Genomic DNA, 22,905 nt, shown 5'->3' on the forward strand with positions numbered 1-22,905 from the left:
AAATAATTAACAATAATACTAAAGAATCAGTATTAATCCCGATACTGATATAAGATATACAGAAATTATACTCAGCCATCTATATCAGGAGGAAGCTGTGCACTCCCAGCAGTGGATAGCAAGTATCAGACACTGCGAGCGCAATGGCTTCAGGAGGAAGGGAAGGCCTCAGGGCTCTGGCACCGGGGCAAGGAGTTGTCCGGACCGCCGCCATCAGGGAGAGAGCCAGCTACGCAGCAAACTTTTCTAATTTATATTGGATGTGACGTTCATGGTATGAAATACTCCTGTTGGCCAGCCTGGGTCAAATGCCCAGGCCTTGCTCCTCCTTGTCCCTGCACCTGGCAAGGCTCGAAAACACTAACCTTGAATCCCACAGAGCCTGGCTGGCTATAAAGTAAATATTTTCACAAATTCAGACACTAGAGTCTTCTAAAAGTGTAATTTTCCCCAGCATTAGAAGAAAAGTTAGTCCTGTGTCTCTCAACCCAGGACATCCTCTCTTCAGACCAGCTACTAATACTTCTCTTTTTTTTTAAAGAGACTTTGAGCATTTATTTTCAGTTACTTTACATGAATTTAAGTCCTGATTCTGAGTTCCTACTGCATGCAAAGCCCATTAACTCAATGGAAATTTAGGTCTGGAACCTCTAAGCTTAATTTTAAAAGAAAAAAGGGAAGTGAAAATTTTCTGTTGACTCCTGCAACCGTATCTCAAACTCCTAAGAACCATAACGTACTCTCCACAAACGTGTAGGATATGGAACGCTTCTTTCCCAAGCTTTTGCCTAGGAAATTCCTGCTCTTAATTAAACTAGAACATACTGGCTGGGCTGCATCAAAAGAAGCATGGCCAGCAGGCCGAGGGAGATGATTCCGCCCCTCTACTCTCATGAGACCCCACCTGGAGTACTGTGTCCAGCTCTGGGGCCCCTAACATAAGCAGGACATGGACCTGTTGGAGAGAGTCCAGAGGAGGGCCATGTAGATGATGAGAGGGCTGGAGCACCTCTCCTATGAGGAAAGGCTGAGAGAGTTGGGGTTGTTCAGCCTGGAGAAGAGAAGGCTCTGGAGAGACCTTATGGCGGCCTTCCAGTACTTAAAGGGTGCCTACGGGAGAGATGGGAAGGGACTCTTTATGAGGGAGTGTAGTGATAGGATGAATGGTAACGGTTTTAAACTGGAAGAGGGTAGGTTTAGATTAGCTTTTAGGAAGAAATTCTTTACTGTGAGGGTGGTGAGGCACTGGAACAGGTTGCCCAGAGAAGTTGTGAATGCCCCATCCCTGAAGGTGTTCAAGGCCAGGCTGGATGGGGCTTTGAGCAACCTGCTCTAGTGGAGGTGTCCCTGCCCATGGCAGGGGGAGTGCAACCAGATGATCTTTAAGGTCCCTTCCAACCCGAACCATTCTATGAACTTAAGTTTAAGCTATCAGTTGCACAGCTCTGAGCTCAGGTGAAACAGCAAGCACCTGTTTCAGCTACAAAAATGCTTTCTCATGAGAAGAAGTTTGTCCCTTCTTATGAGACTGGAGCCATTTCCTGCTCCCTTCTGTTGTTTTTCCTTCCGTTTAAGAAAATATAGCCTTTCCTAGTCAGGAACGCCGCAGAAGCCCGCGGGAAGGACCCTGAGGGGAGGCCGAGGCCGCTCCCGCCTTCGCCAGCGACCACCCTGGAAACCCCTAGAGATCTCCTCAGCACATCCCCTCACGGCCGGCGCCGGGACCGCTCCCGCGCTGGCAAAACGCCTGAGAGACTTCGCCTCGACTTAAAGACAGGACCTTTAGGGGCAAGAAAGTGAAACGTGAGTAACTCTAAATTAGGCTAATTTTCATTAAATGGCCACTGGGATCGTTGTTCCTGCCACCGCCCCTGCCCCTGCCCCTCAGCGGCTCCTCGCCACGGGACGGGCGCGGGCGCCTCCTCTCGCGAGACGTCGCCCCCGGCAACGGCCTGACGCGGCGGCGGGGAGGCAACGGCCATGGCGGAGGCGGCGGGCTCTGAGGCGTCCTTCTGCCTGCAGAGTATCCTTCCTCCTCCGGAGCGTTCTCCTCCTCCTCCTCGTCTGAGGCTGGCGGCTGCGGGGCACCCTCAGGGTCCCGCCGGTTCCCCCGCCTCGGGGGGCGAGCGGCGCGGGCGGGCCCAGCTCTCCGGGAACCCCGGGGCCTGCCTCGGCGGCAGCTTGAGGCGGGAAGGCCCTGCCTGTGGCGCCGGCTGCTGGCTGGGAGCCGGGGCAGGACCGTCCCGACAGGAGACCCGCGGGTTGCCGCGTTACTTGACACAGCAAGGCAGGGGGGAAAGCCAGAACCCCCCGCCCTCGCCGCCTTGTTGCTGGTTTTTGTGGGTTATTGCCGCCGGAGGCTAAAAAGGGCCAATATGCGTGTGTGTGTGTGTGTGTGTGTTCTGAAGAGATGGTGGGGTCTTGCAGGCTTGAGCGTGATGGGTTTTTCATTGCTGGTGAAGAGGCAGAGTCCCTGAGCAACCCTTAGGAAATCTGTGATAATTATGTCTTCCTGTCCCCCCTCTCCCCTCGGCTCCAAGCAGTCGAAGCAAGTGTTAAAATTCATAACTTAAAAGTCCCCTGTCGCCTTTTTTTTGCTTTAGTTGCTGATCGGTTAATGCAAAATATCAACAGAGGAGTGACAAGACTTGTCATTAAGACTCACAGTCCCAATGTGCTGTTGTAAAAAGTGCTCCTTTAATTCCCCAATGCCTGCCACGCTCAGTAACTGGCTAGACAGTCATGGTTTTGTTTAGTGGTGCGTATGACCAAGTTATAAAAGATTAGGATACAATAACCTAGACATAATTTTATTTGTTATGGCTTTTAGAGGAAAAAAAATCAGTTTGAATTCTTTCCTCAAGTGAGTTGTGGCAAGTTATGTTAGGAATTTATGGCTCTTAAGTGTATAATTTTTTGTTAGATGACTCAAGTTCTAGTTTTGTCATTAGGTCAGACTAGCTGTACCCATTCTGTTTCGTAGCTGTGAGCTGCCGAATCAAGAAGATCTTGTGAGCTTTGTTTTAGAGGCTAAATAATCAGAGCTTAAGTGTTAGGCCCTACCAGTACCGTAATTTTTCCTGCCTTGCTAGAATTAAGATGTAAGCCAATATAAAAGTATCTTTTTTAAAAAAGTGGAAGGTTGTCCTTCGCAAGCTTGTGCCTCAGTTTCTATCTCCTTGAAACTGCACAGCTGCTTTCACAGTATGTAGTGTGCTTAAAAAAGCACTGCATTAGGACACGTGTTTAAAAAAAATACTTGACAGTGTTTGTTGGGAAAATACAATACTTTTAAAAAATAATTCCTCAGTTTTGTTGTGCTCCTTGCTATGATTTTTGGAAAAAAGAGGAAAAAGTAATATTTTAGTCTGTGCACACTGTTTGCAATGACACATTAGTTTAGACCATAATGGATTACAAGGATGGTCTGGTCAGGAGAAAATTCAGTAAAAAACCAGTGTTTGAAAGTGTTTTACTCATCAAGGATATACTGCAGTGATGCTTCTGTCGGCATTGAAAGATTTGATAAATGCAGAAAGAAACAGTCAAGATGGGGGGTGAAGGGTCATTTGTAGCCACACAAAAGATAGCTTTAGAAAAAGTAGCCTCTGATCAAATCACTAAATATGGTGTGAAAAATTGCTGGGTACAGTATTTTATTTAAATTAATTTGAAGTTTACAAATATTGTGCTATAAAGTAATGAAGAGACTTTGAGGTTGCAGAGAAGTATGCAGATATTTAGTTCGTACATGGAATTAATACATATATACGGAAATTGTCCCTTGCTTCATACAAAAAATGTTGTACCCAAGTATTCAGGCTATACAAACATGACCACGCTTTTTGAAGTCTCATCATTTAAAGAGAGAATGTGTAGTCAGCTAGCTAGTGCTAGGATATCTTAATCCAATTTAAAAAAGAGTCTTTTTAGAACATTACCCTAACTAGTCAGTCAGTATTACTGTATCTTTTATCTTGACTTGCCTGCTGCAAGCATCCTTCTTGCTTTTTCAAACAATAAAGGAAACCTGTTCCTCCTGCTTTGCAGTCCTGCCTTGCTGTTGTTCCCTGTTCTTACGTCATGAGCAGTTCAGGTGAACTTTTGTTTCTCGGAGTTGAAGGAACTAAGTCCAGGAATTAGGAGTTGTTCCATTAGGATGTGGTCAGACCCTGATGCAAGGACCAAAACGTTCGTGTTGTACTGGGGAGCAGGCAGACAATTGGAAGGGTCCAACTGATGCCCGAGTCCCTGATTGTTATCTCAAGTCTGTTGGGTCAGCTCTTGAAAGTCCTGTCTCAACATGAGCTATTTTCATCTGTCTTCTCTTTGCTTACCTTGAGGACCCACGTATGGTCCTGGAGTACCATGCTGAGAAAAGGTGCTTTCGTTGAACCACAGACTTTCTTTGCACTCCTGCTAAAGTCAGAATAGTTAATCCAGATTTCTGAATCTTCTGGTGTAATTGAGAACAGCTTTAGGCTGTTAAATTAGGGCCACGAAGGCCCTAATTTAATTAGGGCCACGAAGATGATCAGAGGGATGGAGCACCTCCCCTAAGAAGACAGGCTGAGAGAGCTGGGGTTGTTCAGCCTGGAGAAGAGAAGGCTCCGGGGAGACCTCATAGCAGCCTTCCAATATCTGAAGGGAGCCTACAGGAGAGCCGGAGAGGGACTCTTTGTCAGGAAGTGTAGTGACAGGACAAGGGGTAATGGTTTTAAATTGGGAGAGGGGAGATTTAGATTAGATATTAGGAGGAAATTCTTTCCTGTGAGGGTGGTGAAGCACTGGAACAGGTTGCCCAGGGAAGTTGTGGATGCCCCATCCCTGGAGGTGTTCAAGGCCAGGCTGGATGGGGCTTTGAGCAACCTGCTCTAGTGGGAGGTGTCCCTGCCCATGGCAGGGGGGTTGGAACCAGATGATCTTTGAGGTCCCTTCCAACTCTAACCGATTCTATGAAATCTAGTTGTCTGGAGGCTCCTTCCTTTTTTTTCCCCTTTATGAAAGAAAGCATAGCAAACATTTTTTTGAGCTGAGTTTCTGTGTCGTTCAGGTTTTAGAATTAAGCATTCCAGAATCAATCAAGTTAGAAAGTGAAGCTTTTGCAGAAAGCCAAATTTGAGATGCAAAGAGATGGTGTCTTGAATTGAAGTCCTGTGTTCCACATCTGCAGTCTGTGATACAGTAAATTGGGGGCACATGTATTACAGGCATTTGCTTTCATGTACTAAGCCTAGATAGGAGGTACTTAAGAAGCATTTATGCCGGCTACCTATTTATATATACAATTTTTATAGTAAGCATGTAGTTTAATTGGACAGTTGGAGGTACGCAGATGTGCTTTGACTTGATTACTGAAAATGATGGCTTTATTCACTCAGTGTCTTTTCCTGTTTGGTTTTTTGGTTTACAATAGAAAGCAACATCTCTCCGACTTTTTTCTCAAACCTCACATCTCTAAAACAGATGAGAGTCCTTTGTTGGGACATAGTCTTCAGCTGTTAGCCTTCCAGAGGGTTACAATTTAACTTTTAGTTTTGTTAATGCTGTGATGCTGGGGTCTTGAATGCAGATGGTACTTTTACATGTATATATTGTACTGTGAGAACTGTAGCAAAAGGTCTGTTTTTAAAGAGAATAATTCAGGCTTGGGAAACTTGATGCAAAGCTGGAAAGTCACGTATGTTTGTTTTTTTTTTTCTTTTTATATATTGAAGTTACCACTTAAATTTGATGTGTGTGAAGTACTGAATTGCCAGCTTTTCTTCAGAAGCTAATTTCTGGTTTATTTACATGGGTCATTTGTAGGCTAACTGATTTCCTAGGGAGACTGTCAACAGAGCATCTTGTTAAAAACATTTTTGTTATACTTTTGTGGGCTGTGAGGCTAGTGGATGAAAAATGTTTATTTGGGTTTCGTTTTACACTATTTGTAGTTATTTTTAATGAAAAGTTTGCCTCTGAAGCATTTGGAGGAACTGTAGATAATTACCAAATGAATTTTTACTTTTTGAAAGTTCCTTATCTTTTTATTGTTGGTGTCCTGCAATTATTAAGGCACTTGTATCAGCTTCAGTAAATGGTCTTCTAGTACTTCGTGTTTGATCTCAGATGCTTGTGTTTGAACTTGTACATCTGAATTTGATTAAAAAAAAAAACCCAACATTTTCTGAGAGCATGGTTAGTTATGCTTAGAAGCATAAAGTCTATAGAAGCCTCAGTACAGTAAGACCCCTATGAAAACTGATGGTTGTGTGGGTAAGAGCAGAATTTAGCTACTGTTTAATTCAGAACAGGGTTTGACTTCTAACTTTGACAGATCTGACGAGGCAAATTTTAATGGTGTTTAAGCCTGCTATGAAAACTTTGAATCTGTGTACGTAATTTTCACTGGAGCTGGGCACGTTCACCTGAAGGGTGAAAGAAGCCTTGAAAGTGTAGAGTCTTTTGTCACAAAGAAGGGCGAAGGTGGCGATAACAGATTTATTGGTGGTTGTTTTGTGATATTTTTTTGTTTAAGTTGGTACTCATCACATTCATCAACTGTTTCAGACTTAACAAAATCTGCAGAATTTACCATAACAGACGACTCTAAGGATGATTATCAGTATGAAGAGGTAATTTACTAAATTGATAATCTTCTGATATATGTGATAGAGTATTCATGTTTCATTCTTTTATTTTACTTCCTCAGCCACAAAAACATCCTAGGAGAAATGACACGAATCTCTTTTTGTAAAGTGTGATGATGTCAGGCATATCTTTATTTTTCAAGAGAAGATTTAGTGTCAGTTGATTTGTTATGTTTCACTTTTATTTTAATGTTAAATACTTTCTTGAAGACGCAGGTATTTCTATTTAGATATTTCAGTTTATAATAAATATTTCAGTAATATAAATTCTATTTAATAATGGCGAAATATTATTTTAACAAGAACAAGATTATTTTCAGTAGTTTTATTGGGAGTGGAAAGATGTATAAAATATGTTGATACCTAGCTGTAAATCATTTCATTTAGGTTCCAGCAGATGATGAATTTAGTCTTCAGGAAGATGATGAGGATCTGACAAAGGCTTTGCAGACTATTCAAGAGCAGGCTGAAGGTGCCCAAATTTTAGTAAGAACTTCCTAAACATTCTAAGACTTTGTCTGTAGTTCAGTTGGCATTAGTGGCTTAAAATTTGCATATCATAATTTACTTTAATTATGAAATATTTGTGTGGAAAAGATTCTCTCATTTTTTTTTAGAACTTTCTAGGGGTAAACATATGCCACAACGGAAAAGGCAACTTGTGTTTCCTGCGTTTCATCTTCCTTTAACTTTTGTTCGGTTTATGTTCCATAAACAACCTGATATTGCAAATACATGTAACAAATATATAGATAGATCATTTAAAACATATTAATGTTATGAAAACACATGAGTATTTTAGGGTGTGTTTCTTTATCTGAGTAGATTGAATGAGAGTGTGATCCCTGACACAGGAAAGAAACTGTGTATGCTTAAGACCCCCAGAAGCTTGTACTCTGCTAAAAAATATTATTGATATTGTCGTGGTTTGAGGTAAAAGAGAACCAATTTTTTGTTCAGTAATTTTACTTTTCAGCTAAGGCTCTTCTAACTAACCAAACTCTCTGAAATTAACAGCATACTGTGGAGACACTGTTCTCTCTCAGAGAGATAGGTAGGACCTGATTATTCATAATTATGCCAAGGAATGGTATGCAGAGAGGCTCTTGCTTATACTTATTGCTGTAACAACCAAGGTCAGCTAACTTTGTTATATGCCCCACTGGAGGGTTGGAAGCGGAAAAGCGTAGAGGAGTGGCACCTGCAGGGAGGAGGGGACAAGAGAGGTGACCCAAAACTGACCAAGAGGGTATTCCATCTCATCTGCATCATGCTCAGTATAAAAGCTGAGGGATCAAAGGGTCCACCTCTCTTTCTTTAGTGGTGGGCGTCTGAGGAGGACTCTGTCTGTTCATCTGCCTTTGATCCCAATCCGTGTGTTCCTGAATCCAGATCCAGTTCCCACCTGCCACTGAGTCCAGTCTGGGGCTTTCCCAGTGTCTGCCGGTGACGTGATGGTCATCCTGGGAGCTCGATACTGATTTTCTATATATTGTATATATTTCATTACGTTCTTTTTATTTTATTATTAATATTTCTTTAAAGTAGTTTAGTTTATTCTAAACTCGTAAGTCTCATTCTCTCACTCCCTTCTATCTTCGGAGAGAGAGGTGGGGGAGACCATTTGCTGTTCATTTCAGTGGCCGGTCTGGCCCAAACCAGGACAGATGTATTGAAAATCAAGAATGGGCTGTTACACTATGTTAAATCAAAATATTAATGACATTGTCAATCATTTCACACCATTAGTTTTTGACACTTCTTACAGTTTGATTTCAAAACAGCCATGTAATAGAGTTACACAATAGGATTGTTATGTCGCATTTTCCAAAATACTATTTACCTGAATTTACTTGCTTATAACAATCTAATGGAAAAGTGGTTTTCCCTGCTGTGTTTCTAATATCACCACTATCTTATAGCCTCATCAGTAAGCTATCATCATAGTCTTTGTTTTGCAAAAGCAAATGATTAAGAATGAAAAGATATAATTATGTGAATAATTCTTAACATCAAAATGGAGGAAAAATGTGCATTTTTCTTCTGCGCTAGTTTATATCAACAGATCAGTTTTGTATTTTAGATCAAACTTTGAATGAAAACTGACAATACTGGAGTCTTATGTGTTTAGAAACTGAATATACCTGAAAATGAAGAGAAAGATGGCATAAGATTTTAAGACTGAACATACTTGATGCTAACCAAGTAGTGGAAATTCTGAATGTTCTTTAGGGATAACCGAAGCTATGTTTGTTTTACTGTGTGAGTTGACATTCAAATAAGAATCCAAATTGTTTCACTTCTAACAAGGAAGGGTATTTTTAATCTATTGATCTTTTGACAGTGCTGTAATTAAGTAACCTTTTACCTCTTTGTTGATTGAACTTTGAGTGGTAGGAAACAATATGCTAATATCTATCCCATTTAATCAAACTGAAAAAAGTGTTACCTTTCTTTAAAACAAAAGAAGAACATGTGTGCTTAAACTCAGATTCTCTTGGATTTTGTTCTTATGCTAATAGATATCTGCCTTCTTGCTTCCTGACTCATTATTTGGAGGCTTCATATTTTCCCATCATTTTGAAATGGAAATAATATTTTCAGCCTTTAGACAGAAAGACATGAATAGAAAATGTTTTAATACACTTGATAGTTCCTTGACAGCTTTCCTAACGATTTACCAAATATTTTGTGAGGCTCAGTGACTAGATTGTTTGATGCTAATTCACTGGAAAAACCAAGTGCTGCAGTGGATGCTTTGAGTGACCCAAGTTAGAAGCATTGTTTCCTGTGAATTAATATTGAATCAGTATCCAAACTCTGAGGTCAGAAGCACAGTAAAAGGCTGTCTTCACATGATAAATAATTGGTACACTTTTTCAATTTTTAGTTTCTAATCTTGGCTAAAATAGGTTAAATTAGGTAACAGCCATATCCTGGAATAGCTAATCTGTGATAAAGAGTTTTAAGCAATTGTGGATATTTGCTGGTCATAGTAACTTGTATACCTAATCCCGTATTAAAGATTGCGTTTCAATACAAAATACAAATCTGTTTGTTAAAGAAAAGAAATTATTTAGAGAAGGCACGGATAAAGTGAGCGTCCAAAAATATTTAAGTGATTCGCCAAATGCAGATACTATAAATATCCACAGTTTCTAAACTGAGTAACTACAGTGTCTTTTATGCTCTGTTAAAAAGGTCAAGTATAACCAGGAAAATCTAAGAAAAATACTTATTTCCAAACTTCCTTCCAAAGTAATTAGCACTAATTACTAAATGAAGAAGAGCAAACATAAGCAAATGAGAGATGGTGCTATGCACCTTAAAAAAAATAAATAAAAAAAAAATGGTGCGTAGGAATTAAGGCTATGTTTCTTCAGGGGATACTGAGACATGTTTGCTTTCCTTCTGGACCTCTGCATGCATGTAGTGAAACTATTGGTCTTTAAGGAGCTGGATAAGACTCCTTAAACAGTTACAGTTCATGTTTTTGTTTGGATCCCAACAGGGAAATGAGGGGGATGGAGCTCTAATTTCTAAATATCATTTCCCATAGTCTGGTGGTGAAATGGCAGCTGATTCAAAATACAGCTGTGCTGGGCAACACGTGCTTTGGATAGCAGTGATTCTGCCGGCTGTTCCCATTCTAGTCATCATTTGTCCTTTCATGGACGTGATTTTTTTTTTTTCTGTTGTCCTTGTTTTGAGACAGTGTAAAGTAACATAAAGTGTTTTAAAACACAAACAATAAAATATTTTGCATTTAAAATAAAATATTCAGCTGATAGGGATCCTAGGAAAAGGATATGGAACTTCTGGAAAACCACACAGAAAGAAAGCTGCCTGAATTACTTTCTTTAGTAGTTACAGCTATTACACTTCAATTTCAAGATCTTAATTTTCTTAATATCCCAAATGATAATCTGAAGGCACATTGCCCTTTATTAACCTTATATTTTATGTAGATCTGATTTGTTTGACTCTGTTAAAAATCTTTGAATTACCTTTTTATTTTTTGTTAGTTTAATAAGTTTTGCAAGAACATCTCATTTTGTTTTCCAGAGAAATTATTAATTTATTTGGTGTTAATCTACAATTTCGCAAAAATTTCTGTGCAATGAAGAAAGAAGTCCTTAAAGCTATGCTCATAGCAATTAACTTATTTTCCTGACAATATTTGCAATCCTTAGACTTAAAATGTTTTGAAGATTTTAATTCAAAAAATTTAACCAAGATATATTTAACAAAGCAAGTATTTAGTTTGTTTATTTTGACTTAATGGTCAGAATCCTTTGATAAGATGTTGTCTATATAGCTACTATAGGGTGTCTGTACCACATCAATTAGTAGACTCTATTTTCCTGATTTCTAAATAGGTAACTATATACAAAAAATTACTGTTATGCCATTCTATGGGTAGTCACCCAAGGTTAAGATGAAGTTAAAGAAAGTGGTCAGCCTAAAGACTCATAAAGTCTTCAGAAGAGCTAGGAATTTAATTCTGGTTTCCTGAGGCGCTGTTCCAATACCTTGCCAGTTAGACTGCATTCATTTTTCCCTATATTGTTCCCTGCTCAGGCGTCAGTTCCTGAAATGACTCTCAGTGCTAGTATCTAGCTAATAAATTCTCTTCTGCACGGATGACATGAATTCCTATCATATTTCCATTTATTAAGGGAATCAGTGTCGTTTCTTCCGAAGACTGCCTTTATAGATGTGTTTGGGAAGCTACAAGCAACAATATTAGACATTTTCCTCACTTAGAATAAAGAAAGAAAAGAAGCAAGAAAACGGATGCAGCTGCATGTCTACAGATGTGTTCTCTTTGGTTCTTGTATTACCACAATTAGAAAATAGACCTGTCTGATGCACTGTATCTCTAGTGATGAAAATATGCTAAATATTACATTGCATTTGGCATACTGTATTATTCATAATACAGCGTTATGTGGCCTTGATGGTACATGTACATTTCTTTGTTTATATTAGGTAGGTTGCTTGGATTGAACACAACATTTTCTGTATTACACAAAATGGCTATGAGATTTTCCCAGTGTTTTTATTTTATCAAGAGAAATGCCTTTGTCTCCAGGTAATGTATGCAGTCATGTTAATAGAGCTCCCACTAAGGACATGAATAAGCCATAAATGGATGGAGTTATCAAAAATCCCTGGCCTACAGATTCTTTTTTAAATGGATAGAAGAAATAATTTGCAGTCACAGCCTTTAGTGTGTCTTGATGAATATCTCACTGGAATTTTTTTCAGTTTCTGTAGTATTGAAATGAAAAGAAGGTAGGCATCTGTGGAAGCTGTTTCTGCTTCTCATCAGTTCACTACACTGGTATTTTTTATTTTTTTTTTTTAATATGTAGCGCATGTTATCATAGAATCTGAGTTTCTTTCAAGGGCGCTCTAAGTGATAGTTGTCAAGCCCAGATTTTTTCTGTCATCCTTTCACCAGGAGGCAGGCGTGTGTAGTGCAGTATCTGTCTTAGTAGCCTGTGTTGTTAAGTAAGTACATCATAGCATTGTGCCCTGTGTGGAGTTCCCAGATGCTGAGAGCTTCACATTTAGGTATGTCAAGTCGCTGTAATCCATTTGAAGTCTGAATGAATTAAGGCCATCTCTTTGTCTGCCAAGTCGCAGTAGTCTCTCTCATCTGGTTATCTTTAAATGTATTTTGCCAGGGGAGGGGTGGGTAGTTGCAGACTGGGTCATATTTTACTTTTTTCATACTCCCTGCATCTTGAAATCTCTCTGGGGGAGCTTAATATCAAGCTACGCTTCGAGTGGGCTGGATGGGATTGGGTGAAGGAAAAAAATTTGCATTGCAACAAAAAGCTGTGAAAGGGATTTTTTTTTTTTTTTTTTCTCTCTGTAGTACGATTGCTCTGTTTTGTTTTGATTCTGCTTTTGGCAACTGTGCTTGACCCATGAGCTGATCTTATCTGAATAGCTGTCTATCTTGATGGCACTGGAGGAGCTGCATATGAAGCCGCGTTGCACCATCTGCATTGTGCTAACACTTGTAGCAATGTTGTCTGGCAGCTTCGTTCAGTGTCTGCATATGGATGTTGAGAAGAGGTAGAATTGATCTTTGTGAAACTTTGTAAGAGATGTAATGATGGAGATGCAGTTCTCTCAGCCTTTCCGTTGCATGCATCATTACAAAAAGAACATAAGGCATTTTTCTATCACCTTGGACTTAAGCATTTTTCATTAGATGGAAGTACTGATTTTTCTTATCAGTAGTTCCGAAGGTTGCTGAAGGGTGCAGGAATACGAGAACTAACATTTTCTCTCTGGTCAGAGATACAAGATAGTCAATCAGTTTAAATAGTTTCAAGTCTGTATGAGAGTATGTCAGGTTCAGAATACTTGCTTCAATCAGGTGATTTTTGAGTTATTTCTCTGTAACCTTTCACAGACCTTGACATTAGAAGGATCAGTGCTTACAGATGTGATCAATAAAGACAAGGGAAACATTCAGCTGTACTCCAGTAGATGTGTGACTTCAGATGACTTCAGAAATAGAAGCTAACATAATTACATTTCTCTTACAGGTTTAATAACAGTTATCAAATTTTAATTTCAGGCTTTGCAATCAGTTCTGACTTCTGAGAAATCAGTGTCTGAAATACCTGAAGCGATGGATGACTTCTTCTGCAATTTCCTGGTCAGACTGGGAATGTCCAGAACCCTTGACTGCTTCCAAACTGAATGGTAAAATATTTTAAGTGACCGTTTTACTTTGAGAATTAGGGAGTAGATGCTCAGGATTCAAATATTTCCAGTATTTCAGGATATATTTCCAGAAAACTCTTCCGACTACAAATTGTTCTTAAGTATACGGTGTTTTACCAAATAAATATGTTCATGTTGAGAATGAGGACACAGACTATTGTTTTAAGGACAGACTTTCAAGAAAGCTGACTCCAGGGAGCTCCTAAATGGGTACCTTTGAAGCACTGTATGCATTTCACCTAACTCTAGACGTTTACCAGCCTGGAGTGATCACATTAGGCCTCTTCTGTGACCAGTGAAGAGAAACGCTCATTTTCAGGATGCAGCTCACCTGAGTTGTTTAAGCCATCTCCTTTAAGACAAAATGAACTCAATTAGGTTTTTTCAAGTATATTCCTCTCTCCACTGACTACCAATGAAAACTAGAAACCAGCTACACTGAAGAAGTTATCAATGGATCAAATCAGTCCAATGAAAAATGATAAGCATTTCATTTTAGCAGTGCAGTGCTTAGAAATCATGTGGTTTTGTTTTTTTTTTTGCTTTCTAGAATGTGTAAAAACTGAATATTTTGTAGTATGCTATAGTATTTGCACCTTGATTGTTTGGGTGGGTTTGGGTGTTCTTCATAGCTGCCTTGTATTTTAAGTAGACTAATCAAAATTTTTGGTACTTGTTGATTTTTGGTACAGCAGTCAAAATAATGATTGTTGTTTTTTTTTTTTCTTTTTAAAATTTAATTCATATAGTAAACAGAAGAGTAAACTCTTGAGCTGTTGCTCTCTTCTTTTTCACGGCTTTTATAGGTTGTGGGGATTTTGTCCATACTTTGTGCATAAGTTTAAACATGCAGCTTTGTCTAAATGCTCCACTTCTTCAGCCACTCTCTTCATACATGGAATCCCACAGGATGTATACTTTTGTTCAATGTTGATTAAGAGCGATGTGCCAGGAATGCTGCAAAGCTTGAGAGGATAGCTGAATTATTTTGGAGCAAAACATGACACTTGTCATGAAGGTCTATTGAAATACTTTCAGTTACAAGCTTGCTTTGAACCTACAAATTACATTGGAAAGATTCTGAGAAGTGGAAACGCCTCTCTTTGAATTACCTTGTAGACAGTCTTTAAACATGAGCCGTTCAGAGATTTTTTTAATAAGGTCTTTTGAAATTGTTTAATCTGAAAATGAGTAAATTTGAAAAGTTAGAAACATCTTATTTTTTCCTACAAAAGCCTTGAAGCTTTTAAATTTTCTCAGAAATATTCTCTAATGGGGGATCGTTGCAGTCGTTTGCAAGGCTGTGGTCTTACTAGTGTAGAGCTCACTAATCAGGCATTGCCTTTGGAATTAATAATGATCTGGTTTTTGATAGCGTAGCTGTAACTTAAATGGTTCCTTAAAGAAGGAGGGCTATAGTTCTGTATTCTTTTTGAACAAAAGAACTGATACGAATAGTATTAAGTTTGAAGAAGTTTTAACAGTTTTTATGGAAAAAGATAATTATGCTAGACAGATATAAATAGTGACCTTTTTATGAAACTACACCTTTCTTTGAAGCACTTAGAGTTCAAATTTATATATCAGTGGTAAAATTCAGATTGCTTTTTAACAGAGCTAGAGCAGGTCTTAGCAGGCCTTATCTTGTAAATCCTTAGCTGTACATATATTTTTTTTTCCTAAGTAATAATTTTAATTCCAGTAGCATTACAAATGAGCTCAGCATGTCAGGATCTAATCTTACTATATTGAGACTTTTTCTGCATTAATACCTTATTTCAGAATGTTTCATGTTGGTTTGAAATAGATAATTTACAATATTAATGACAGTGAGAGCAGATTAGTGTACTCAGGTTCCTCATTATGTATTGGGACGGCGCTCTCACTCTCATGCTGTGGTGATCAAGTACTAATGGAATTTAAAATGAAAAATTAATTAACGTAGAGAAAATTTATCAAAAGGCTTGCTTTGAAATAATTGTCTGTCTGAGATCTAAAGGTCACTTAATTTGGACCAAATTATCTGTGTTTATTTCAGAGTTTGAGAAAACATTCTGTTATTCTATCCAGCTGTATAAAATGTCATGATGTGATCATGTTTTATTTTAAGCCAAACCCCCTCTTTTTCTTTGATGTAAGGAATAATTTTATCACACTTGTAGTGATTTTGTACATACACTTTTTTGCTTCAATTATACTTTGAGGAACTTAAAATTGGACTTAAATGATTTTTAGAATATTTTATTTACCCATTAAATTTCCTATTCCTTTGATATAAAGGACTTTATAGTTCTTTTGTTGCTTATTGAAAATATTGGATTGACAGCTTTAGAGCGTGAAGTGCAAGGGCTGATCAACTGTAAATTCATGCATCTGACAGTCTATACCTCCTAATCCCAAAGAGCTTGCTGCTTCTGGCAGCATGTTGCCAGTCTGATGAGCAGATGAATCATTTGCTGTTCACACATATGCACGGAGCTATTGCCGTGATTAGTACACTCATTGGACTGGTAATCTCTGACTAAATGTTCCTAGAGACCCGGCAGTGGTTCAGCGTGTGAGTAAAAGAAGAGCTGCAGACTAATTATGGAACCATGGATTGAAAATTCCTTTCTTTTTGATGTGGTTAAAACTATGAATAAACTTACATGATGAAACAAGGTTAAAAGCCATGTCTGTTTTGTGTATGCCTTGAAAAGATTGCTTGGGTTGTGCATAACAGAGCACATGTAACAAAGCTACTATATTTTCTTTGAGCACAAAGGTAGAATCATAGCAAAAAATTCTTTTTTTCAGAATGAAGAAAATGGATATAGGTGGTAATCCTCCATGTCACAACTCCCTGAAGACAGTGAAAACAATCTGTTCATTTCACACAGACCTGTTTCCTCTGCTCTCTGTTCTCTTTGACCTGGAAATCATGTGGTCACATTAATGTCTGTTGTGCTCTAAGTTCATAAATCCTGAGACAAACAAGGGTTATCACTTCCAGGACAGCATAACACAAAACCAGATACAGTTTATGTATTAGAACTAGCTCAGAACACAAGTGAAGTAACCTCAAGTTTGATTTGCAAAAAGCCACATGGACATACCTACTTTCTGGCCTACAGAACAAGCATAACGTGATAATATAAATTTTCTACTTGTATGCCATAACAGAGGAGGAGTATGCTAGGGAGAAAAGGTGGTTTATTTCTCTGTGCTCATTTCTTTCTTAGCCTTCTGTTGAAACTGTTTAAGACGTTATCAATTGGAATTATAACTTTCAGTAAGAAGTTCTTGTAAAAGCTAAAAGTTGATATTTTAGTCCCTGAATGCATCTCTAGGTGAGTTATCGCTTGGTAAAGGGTTATCCTGAGCTATACAGTAGTTTATTCCAGGGCCTCTCCGCAGCTGATTCCTTTAGAACTCTTAGAAAGATGATTTCCATGTGATGTATATAGTAATATAGTAATAATTTATTCTTTTTAGTCAGTCTGCACTGGGCTTTGATCATAAAATCATAGTTGACCATCTGTTCCTTAGGTTTCCAGATTCTTGGTTAATTTTAAATAGTGATTCAAGAATAATAACTCAATTCTCCTGAAACGCTTAGCTCGTGTGCACGGAACTAACTAATTTGCATCACAGTTCTCTGATGGAAAGAAGTGAGAACAATAGCTATTTGGCAGTTGGTTAGGTATGTAGAAGTTCTAGAAGTTTTACAGGACTAGGGTGATGAGAGATAATGGAAGTTCACAATGCAATTTTGTTGTGTGGTTTTCTATGCCATTTCTACTACATGCACAAAAGCATGTATTCTTAGTAGTTTTCTTAGGCAAGGGCGTAGTGAATTTATTGGTATTAATTGTATTTCATTAAAATTGTCTTTCAGAGTTCTTAGCTCTGCTGGAGGCTAATTTCATCAATTATCCATGTTTGATGTGTCTTTGTGCAGAAATTTGATGGGTTTCATGAGGTGTAGTTAGGGCATTCAGTGATAATGTTTTCTGGCAAATAGAGGAGCATGTAGAATTGTGATCATTTGCATGGAAAAGTGCCCTTATTTTCAATATTTCCAATAGGAATTGTACCTGATCATCAGTTAGTGTTTATTTGAAGTAAAAAAAAAAAAAAAAAAAAAAAAAAGAAAAAAAAGACTAAGCTTCTTCCTTACTATTAAAGCCTGTTGCTGCTGTAATTTGCTTAAGAAAATGAAGTGATGATAGAATTAATTTTGCGTTGGACGTGTTCATTTAACTTTTCAAAAACCTTTCATTTACTGGTGGTGAATGTGAGTGACAGCTTAATTCATAGCTATGAGCATTCCTAGAAGTATCCACAGACTGCAGGTAAGTAGCTGAGCGTAGGAAGTCATTTGGACATAAGTTTCTAACATTCCCGTCAATTTTTGTGGAGGGTGTTAAGTAAAAGTTGCTTGTCAAGTAAGAATACCTTATTCTATAAACACTTTTTGTTTCTGCAACATGCTTTATCGATCTAGGAATGCTGTGCTTACTGTCTTCAAGTTTCAAATCTGCTGCTTGTATCCAAACGCAGGAGATAGCATTTAGTATAATTTTTATCTCTAGTTACTTCTGTTCTTTTCATACTTCCTTCATTAATTGGGGAAAAAAAAAAAAAAGCACAGATTCAATATATTTTTCCCTTGAAAAGGCAAATAATGTTGATATTAGTTCTTCTAGTGTGTTCCCATCCAGAACATCTTCCAGCTGCAGTCAAGATCAGCAGGGAAGAATGTGGGCCTGTAGTCTTTGTCTGATATAAATTACTTACAGCTCCTTTGAACCTCTGCTGAACTGATATCGTGGCTACAATAGTGCACGACGTCTTTGTCTTTAGTAGGTCTATAAAAGTTCATACCAACCGAATGTCTTGCTCTTCTGTCTTCTGGGATAAGAGTAAGTGAAGAAATAGGTGTTTGTACATACATGTACTGGATTCTGGAATCACCTCTATCATGTCTGCTTGCGCGGAAGTACCTTACACTCATATATGTAGACTTGAATCTTGATGTCTCTTGAAATAGTTTAGAAAATACTGACAGCTTATTCCTTGAGCAAGCATGATTCTGCAAAAGCATTTATCTTCTGGCCACAGTTTTTTGATCAAATTTAGCTTTTCCGAATCCATTCTAATATCAACACTTTTTTTTTTAAATTTTTTTTTCAGTATAGAATATATTTAGGTACTTTAAGTTGCTTTGTATTGAAATGCCTTTAAATTAAGCCTAAAATTAATAGCATCAATACCTATGTCTTTTTTACTGCCCGTTAGAGCGTTCTTAGCCTTCACTGACAACCTACCAAAAGGTGGATAGTCCTAAAAGATAGGAGACTGACTGAGTAGACTTTATTGCTAGGGGCTATTGAGATGCATAGGTTGCTACACAGCATTACATGCTGCTCCAGATTCCCTTTTACTTCACAAAATACATGTTAGTCTGTATGCTAATTTACCTAAAGCACCCTTCAGGCTTCTATATCATGGAATCCTGTTTTCTCAGAGGCTGGTAAAATAAGTAAATATTGGTTAATATAATAAATAAGGAGAGGGCAACATAAGTAAACAGGAAGGAATGAAGATGTTTCCCTAGGTGAGCTCTGTATTCCATGCTGAAGATAGCTCATAGAATTATTCATCCAGGTTATCCAGAGCTTTGTCATCTTATTTGAGTCCTTAAAAAAAAAAAAAAAAAAAAAAATCTTGCATATATTTGAGCATATGAGATAAAAAAGACTGCGAGTATATACAAATGTCATTTGAGCAAGAATATTTTTGTGTGTCTTTTACTTAAGCTTTTATTTAGGCTATTTGGAAGAAAGGAAGGAAAAGAACAGTTGTTTAAATTGAAGTAGTGTGTTATACAGGACATGTCTTTTGACTTATGAAAAATAATACATTTTAGAATGAAAGCAGTAAAATGGAGTGTGGTGGGATAGTACTTGTTGCTAATTGTTAATGAGACTATAAATATCTTTGTGATTCTAGTTTAGGTAAATGTTAGCATGAGAAGGGAGACATCAGTGTAGTGAGAAAAAGGAAAACTGGAATAAAATCTCTCTCCATTTATTTTCTACTAGGTATGAATTCATAGAGAGAGGTGTGTTCACACCCAAAGATGCTGGATTGGTTCCGACTGTGTATACCTGCAACCAGCAACTTGAAGCTGAGAATATGCGTTTGAGGAAAGATTTGGAAAACTATAAACTTGCTGCGAAGTATGTTATTTGATCTTACTGAAACTTTGATATACGGTAGTAAATGGCCAGATAAAGTAAACCCAAGTATTTAATGGAAATAAGAAGTTCCTGTTTGTTATGCTAGCTGTGCATATTTTTACTTCTAGGTGACGTTTGTAATTAAAGTTCAATTTTCTCTGAGCTCTATTAAAAACCTAAATCTTAATTTCTTTTATTTGTATTTACTGGGCTATAGAAAGTAATTTTCAATACCCAGTAATCACAACAAATTACTATGAAGAATCATGAGAGTATAATATGTAGAACTAGAAAATAAATGGTTATGTGCATTTTGTATTAAAATACAGTACTATAAATTACAGCTACCACAAAACATCACCATAGGAGCGAAATCATTATGTATTTATTCTTCATTTTTTTAATTGCAAAAAATCTGACACTTTGGCCCTACCAGTAAGTGGCATTTCAGTGTAAATGACCATAATTGATTATACTTGTGTGTACATTGTAGTAGCTCATTTTACAAGTCAGTTGTACTTTTGTCATAAGGGAGTTAAAATATTTAGCCTCTACAATGGAGAGATGCAATAATGAACTACATGTAACGTAGCCTTTTCTGAAGAACGGTACATCTGCATATGTATGTGTTTATTGAGAATTTATCCTGAGACATAATAATCCACTGACTTGGATTCTGCCAGTGCACAGTTTTAAAATCTGGAGCTGTAATAAAATGTTAACTCCATCTCTTTGATTTTCCTCAAGATTGCTCAAGCTATTAATTTTCATTTAGATTGTTCCTTTATATGAAACATAGCTACTCAGATCGTAATCGTTGCTGCTGATAACAGAGATAATCAAATTATTTTCCAATGATAATGATGTATCACATTTTAAATTAATAAATTAATTGCCCATACTCTAATAGTTAAGTAAACAGCTTAATGATCAAGTCAAATATTGTGTAGTCAAAATATACTGTTGCACTGGGAGATGGGCCATATAGAAAACATTCCTTTCTTTTAATCTGCAGTTTCTTTGGACAATGGATGGTTAGGGATTGTGTCTCTCATTTGAGTGGGAGAGTAAGAAGCGGTAAGGCATAGTAAAAGAAGGAAAGATAAGATCTGGCCCTTCTGAAATTTATTATTTTCAGTAGTAATTTTAACAGGCTTGCTTTCTTCTTTTTTTTTTTTCCCCACCTTTTTTCTTTCTTTTTTTTTCCCCCCGTATGAAGCAGAAAATGCTATAAGATAATCTGCGTGGATTGTGACTTGTTAACGGTTTTCCTGGGTTTGTTGCATTGCTACATGATTGTTTAAGAACATAAAGCTCAAAACCGAGCTTTTCACCGAGCTTATGAAGGAATTGGGGTTTTCCCATAAGAATGTCTACATACTCTATGGGGTGCCAGAAGTTTTTTTTATAGAAGATGCCTAGTTAAAAAGCTGAAAGATGACATAATATTGTGCAACAGGAAGAAAGCAGAAAAGGGAAAAGACATCGCCAATTTGCTAGTTCCTACAGGCTGTTAAATAAAACTCCCAACAATCACTGAAATGAACTGTGCTAAAAAAGATAAGTAAATCCGTGAACTGAAGCCATGCCTTGCCTTTTCACATTCTAATGTTTGATGAAACCTAAAATCGCAATTCTCTGCTGGTAAACAAGCGACTCGCATCACCTGTTCAGTATTCCAGAGAGGGCAGTGAGATATAGGGCAATTCTGTATGATACAAATTAGAAGTGGGTAATTTCTGTTCATTGGCATTCACTGTTAAATACTACACTTATTCTGCATGTACCTTGTTAAAATACTATTAAAATTAGTCCTCCTCTCTCCACTTGTAGGGAGAGCTCTATGTTCTTAGTCTTTTTCCTAATATTAGAATGGGCAGTATATGGAGATATAAGAAGTGGTTTGTGCTTATGGTCACTACTTCAGTTTTCAACCTTTTTATTTCAAATAACTTTGAAAGTTTTCATTGATACTAACTGATGTTAAAAGTTTGGCACTTCTGTGATATTCGTTTGACTTGTTTTGAATAATGTATGAATTAAACTAGGACTGTTTCTGGAATAATGGGTGAAATTGAGCATTTCTGCTATATGGACCACGAGTTACAGAATTCCTTTGTGTTTTTTGGGTAAAGCCTGATCATAGTACTCTATAGTAAATCCATTTACTGTAGTGACTGTTAACGACGTTTTTCTGTGTTCATACCCTCAATAACTGTAGTCGGTACCCTTGCTGTGATACAGAAAATATCCCAGCAGGAGCCAAAATTACTGGAAGGACAATTTGAGTTTTGAAGTATTATGAGAGAATTCACCAGCTTACGCTGAAAACAGAATGCCTAAGAGCACTGAAGAAACGCTAATTTGACTGGTTAGAAACTAAGGATTTGTGAACAAAGGAAGTCTCGTATTTTGCTGTGTGGATTAGTCAGAAAACTTTAATTGTGAGATACTGTGCTGTGAAGTGTATTTGAAGAAAGCTTTTAATTACATTCGGTATTTCTGAGGTTGGTACTCTTGACAATCATCTTGCAGAAGAGAGATGTTATTTGGGACTTAGGCAGTATGAGGGCCCAGATTAAATGACTGTAAACCAATTACCTCCTGCTTTAATGTTGTTTAGCAATTGGTGGAAGAGATTCAGTGTCTAGAAGCTAACTGTAATTTTATTTTGCGTCTTTTAATATAGTATTTACATGATGGCATGGCAAGCAGGTGGGCAAATAGAGTAGATTGCAGGATGTTGGTTACATTTCACTATGACGTTTCATTATTTAAAGAATTGCTGTATATAATGAGTATGTATTTTTAATAGGTTGTCCAATGTCTGAAGGCGTCTTGGGATGTAAAAAATTCCCTGAATGCCTATAATAAAGAAATTATTTTACTCCCAACATTAGTGATAGTTATCACCTTAAAGTTTAGATACATTACTAATCTTTATTTAAATTATTTCTAAAAACAGACATTGTGTTGTGATAGAAATCAAAACTAATTTTATGTTGGTTTGCCATGTGACAGTAGTTAAAGTATACCTTGTGTGCTCGCTTTGTTTTTCTTTTATCTTGAAGGCTACAGTTGAGCCCTGATTGGTTGGTAAGGGATGTTGTTATTTGTTGCAGCATTTTTTTTTGAATGGAAGCATAGATTTTCTTTCCAATATGGAAGAAAAATTTAAAAACAACATCTCTGAAAATTGTTAACTCTTACAGGAGTTTAGTTAAGTGTAATTCAGTGTCTTCAGTGATGATTTGTGTCATTCAAGCATTTAATATTCTAGTAATATTTGCTTGTGAGTT

The 22,905-nt window shown here is 37.5% G+C and overlaps 1 protein-coding gene across 1 annotated transcript in view; it reads left to right on the forward strand.

The window, feature by feature from the left end:
- Positions 1–1,960: 1,960 nt before the first annotated feature.
- Positions 1,961–22,905, forward strand: part of SPAG16 (sperm associated antigen 16) — a 320,746-nt gene continuing 299,801 nt past the window's right edge. Inside the window, 5 exon segments of the mRNA XM_074145844.1 lie at positions 1,961–2,023; positions 6,571–6,617; positions 7,020–7,118; positions 13,234–13,361; positions 19,469–19,606. Coding sequence (XP_074001945.1) covers positions 1,981–2,023; positions 6,571–6,617; positions 7,020–7,118; positions 13,234–13,361; positions 19,469–19,606 — 455 coding nt within the window. The 5' untranslated portion in view covers positions 1,961–1,980.

The sequence above is a fragment of the Numenius arquata genome, chromosome 3 (genome assembly GCF_964106895.1).
Source record: "Numenius arquata chromosome 3, bNumArq3.hap1.1, whole genome shotgun sequence".
Taxonomy (NCBI): Eukaryota; Metazoa; Chordata; class Aves; order Charadriiformes; family Scolopacidae; genus Numenius; species Numenius arquata.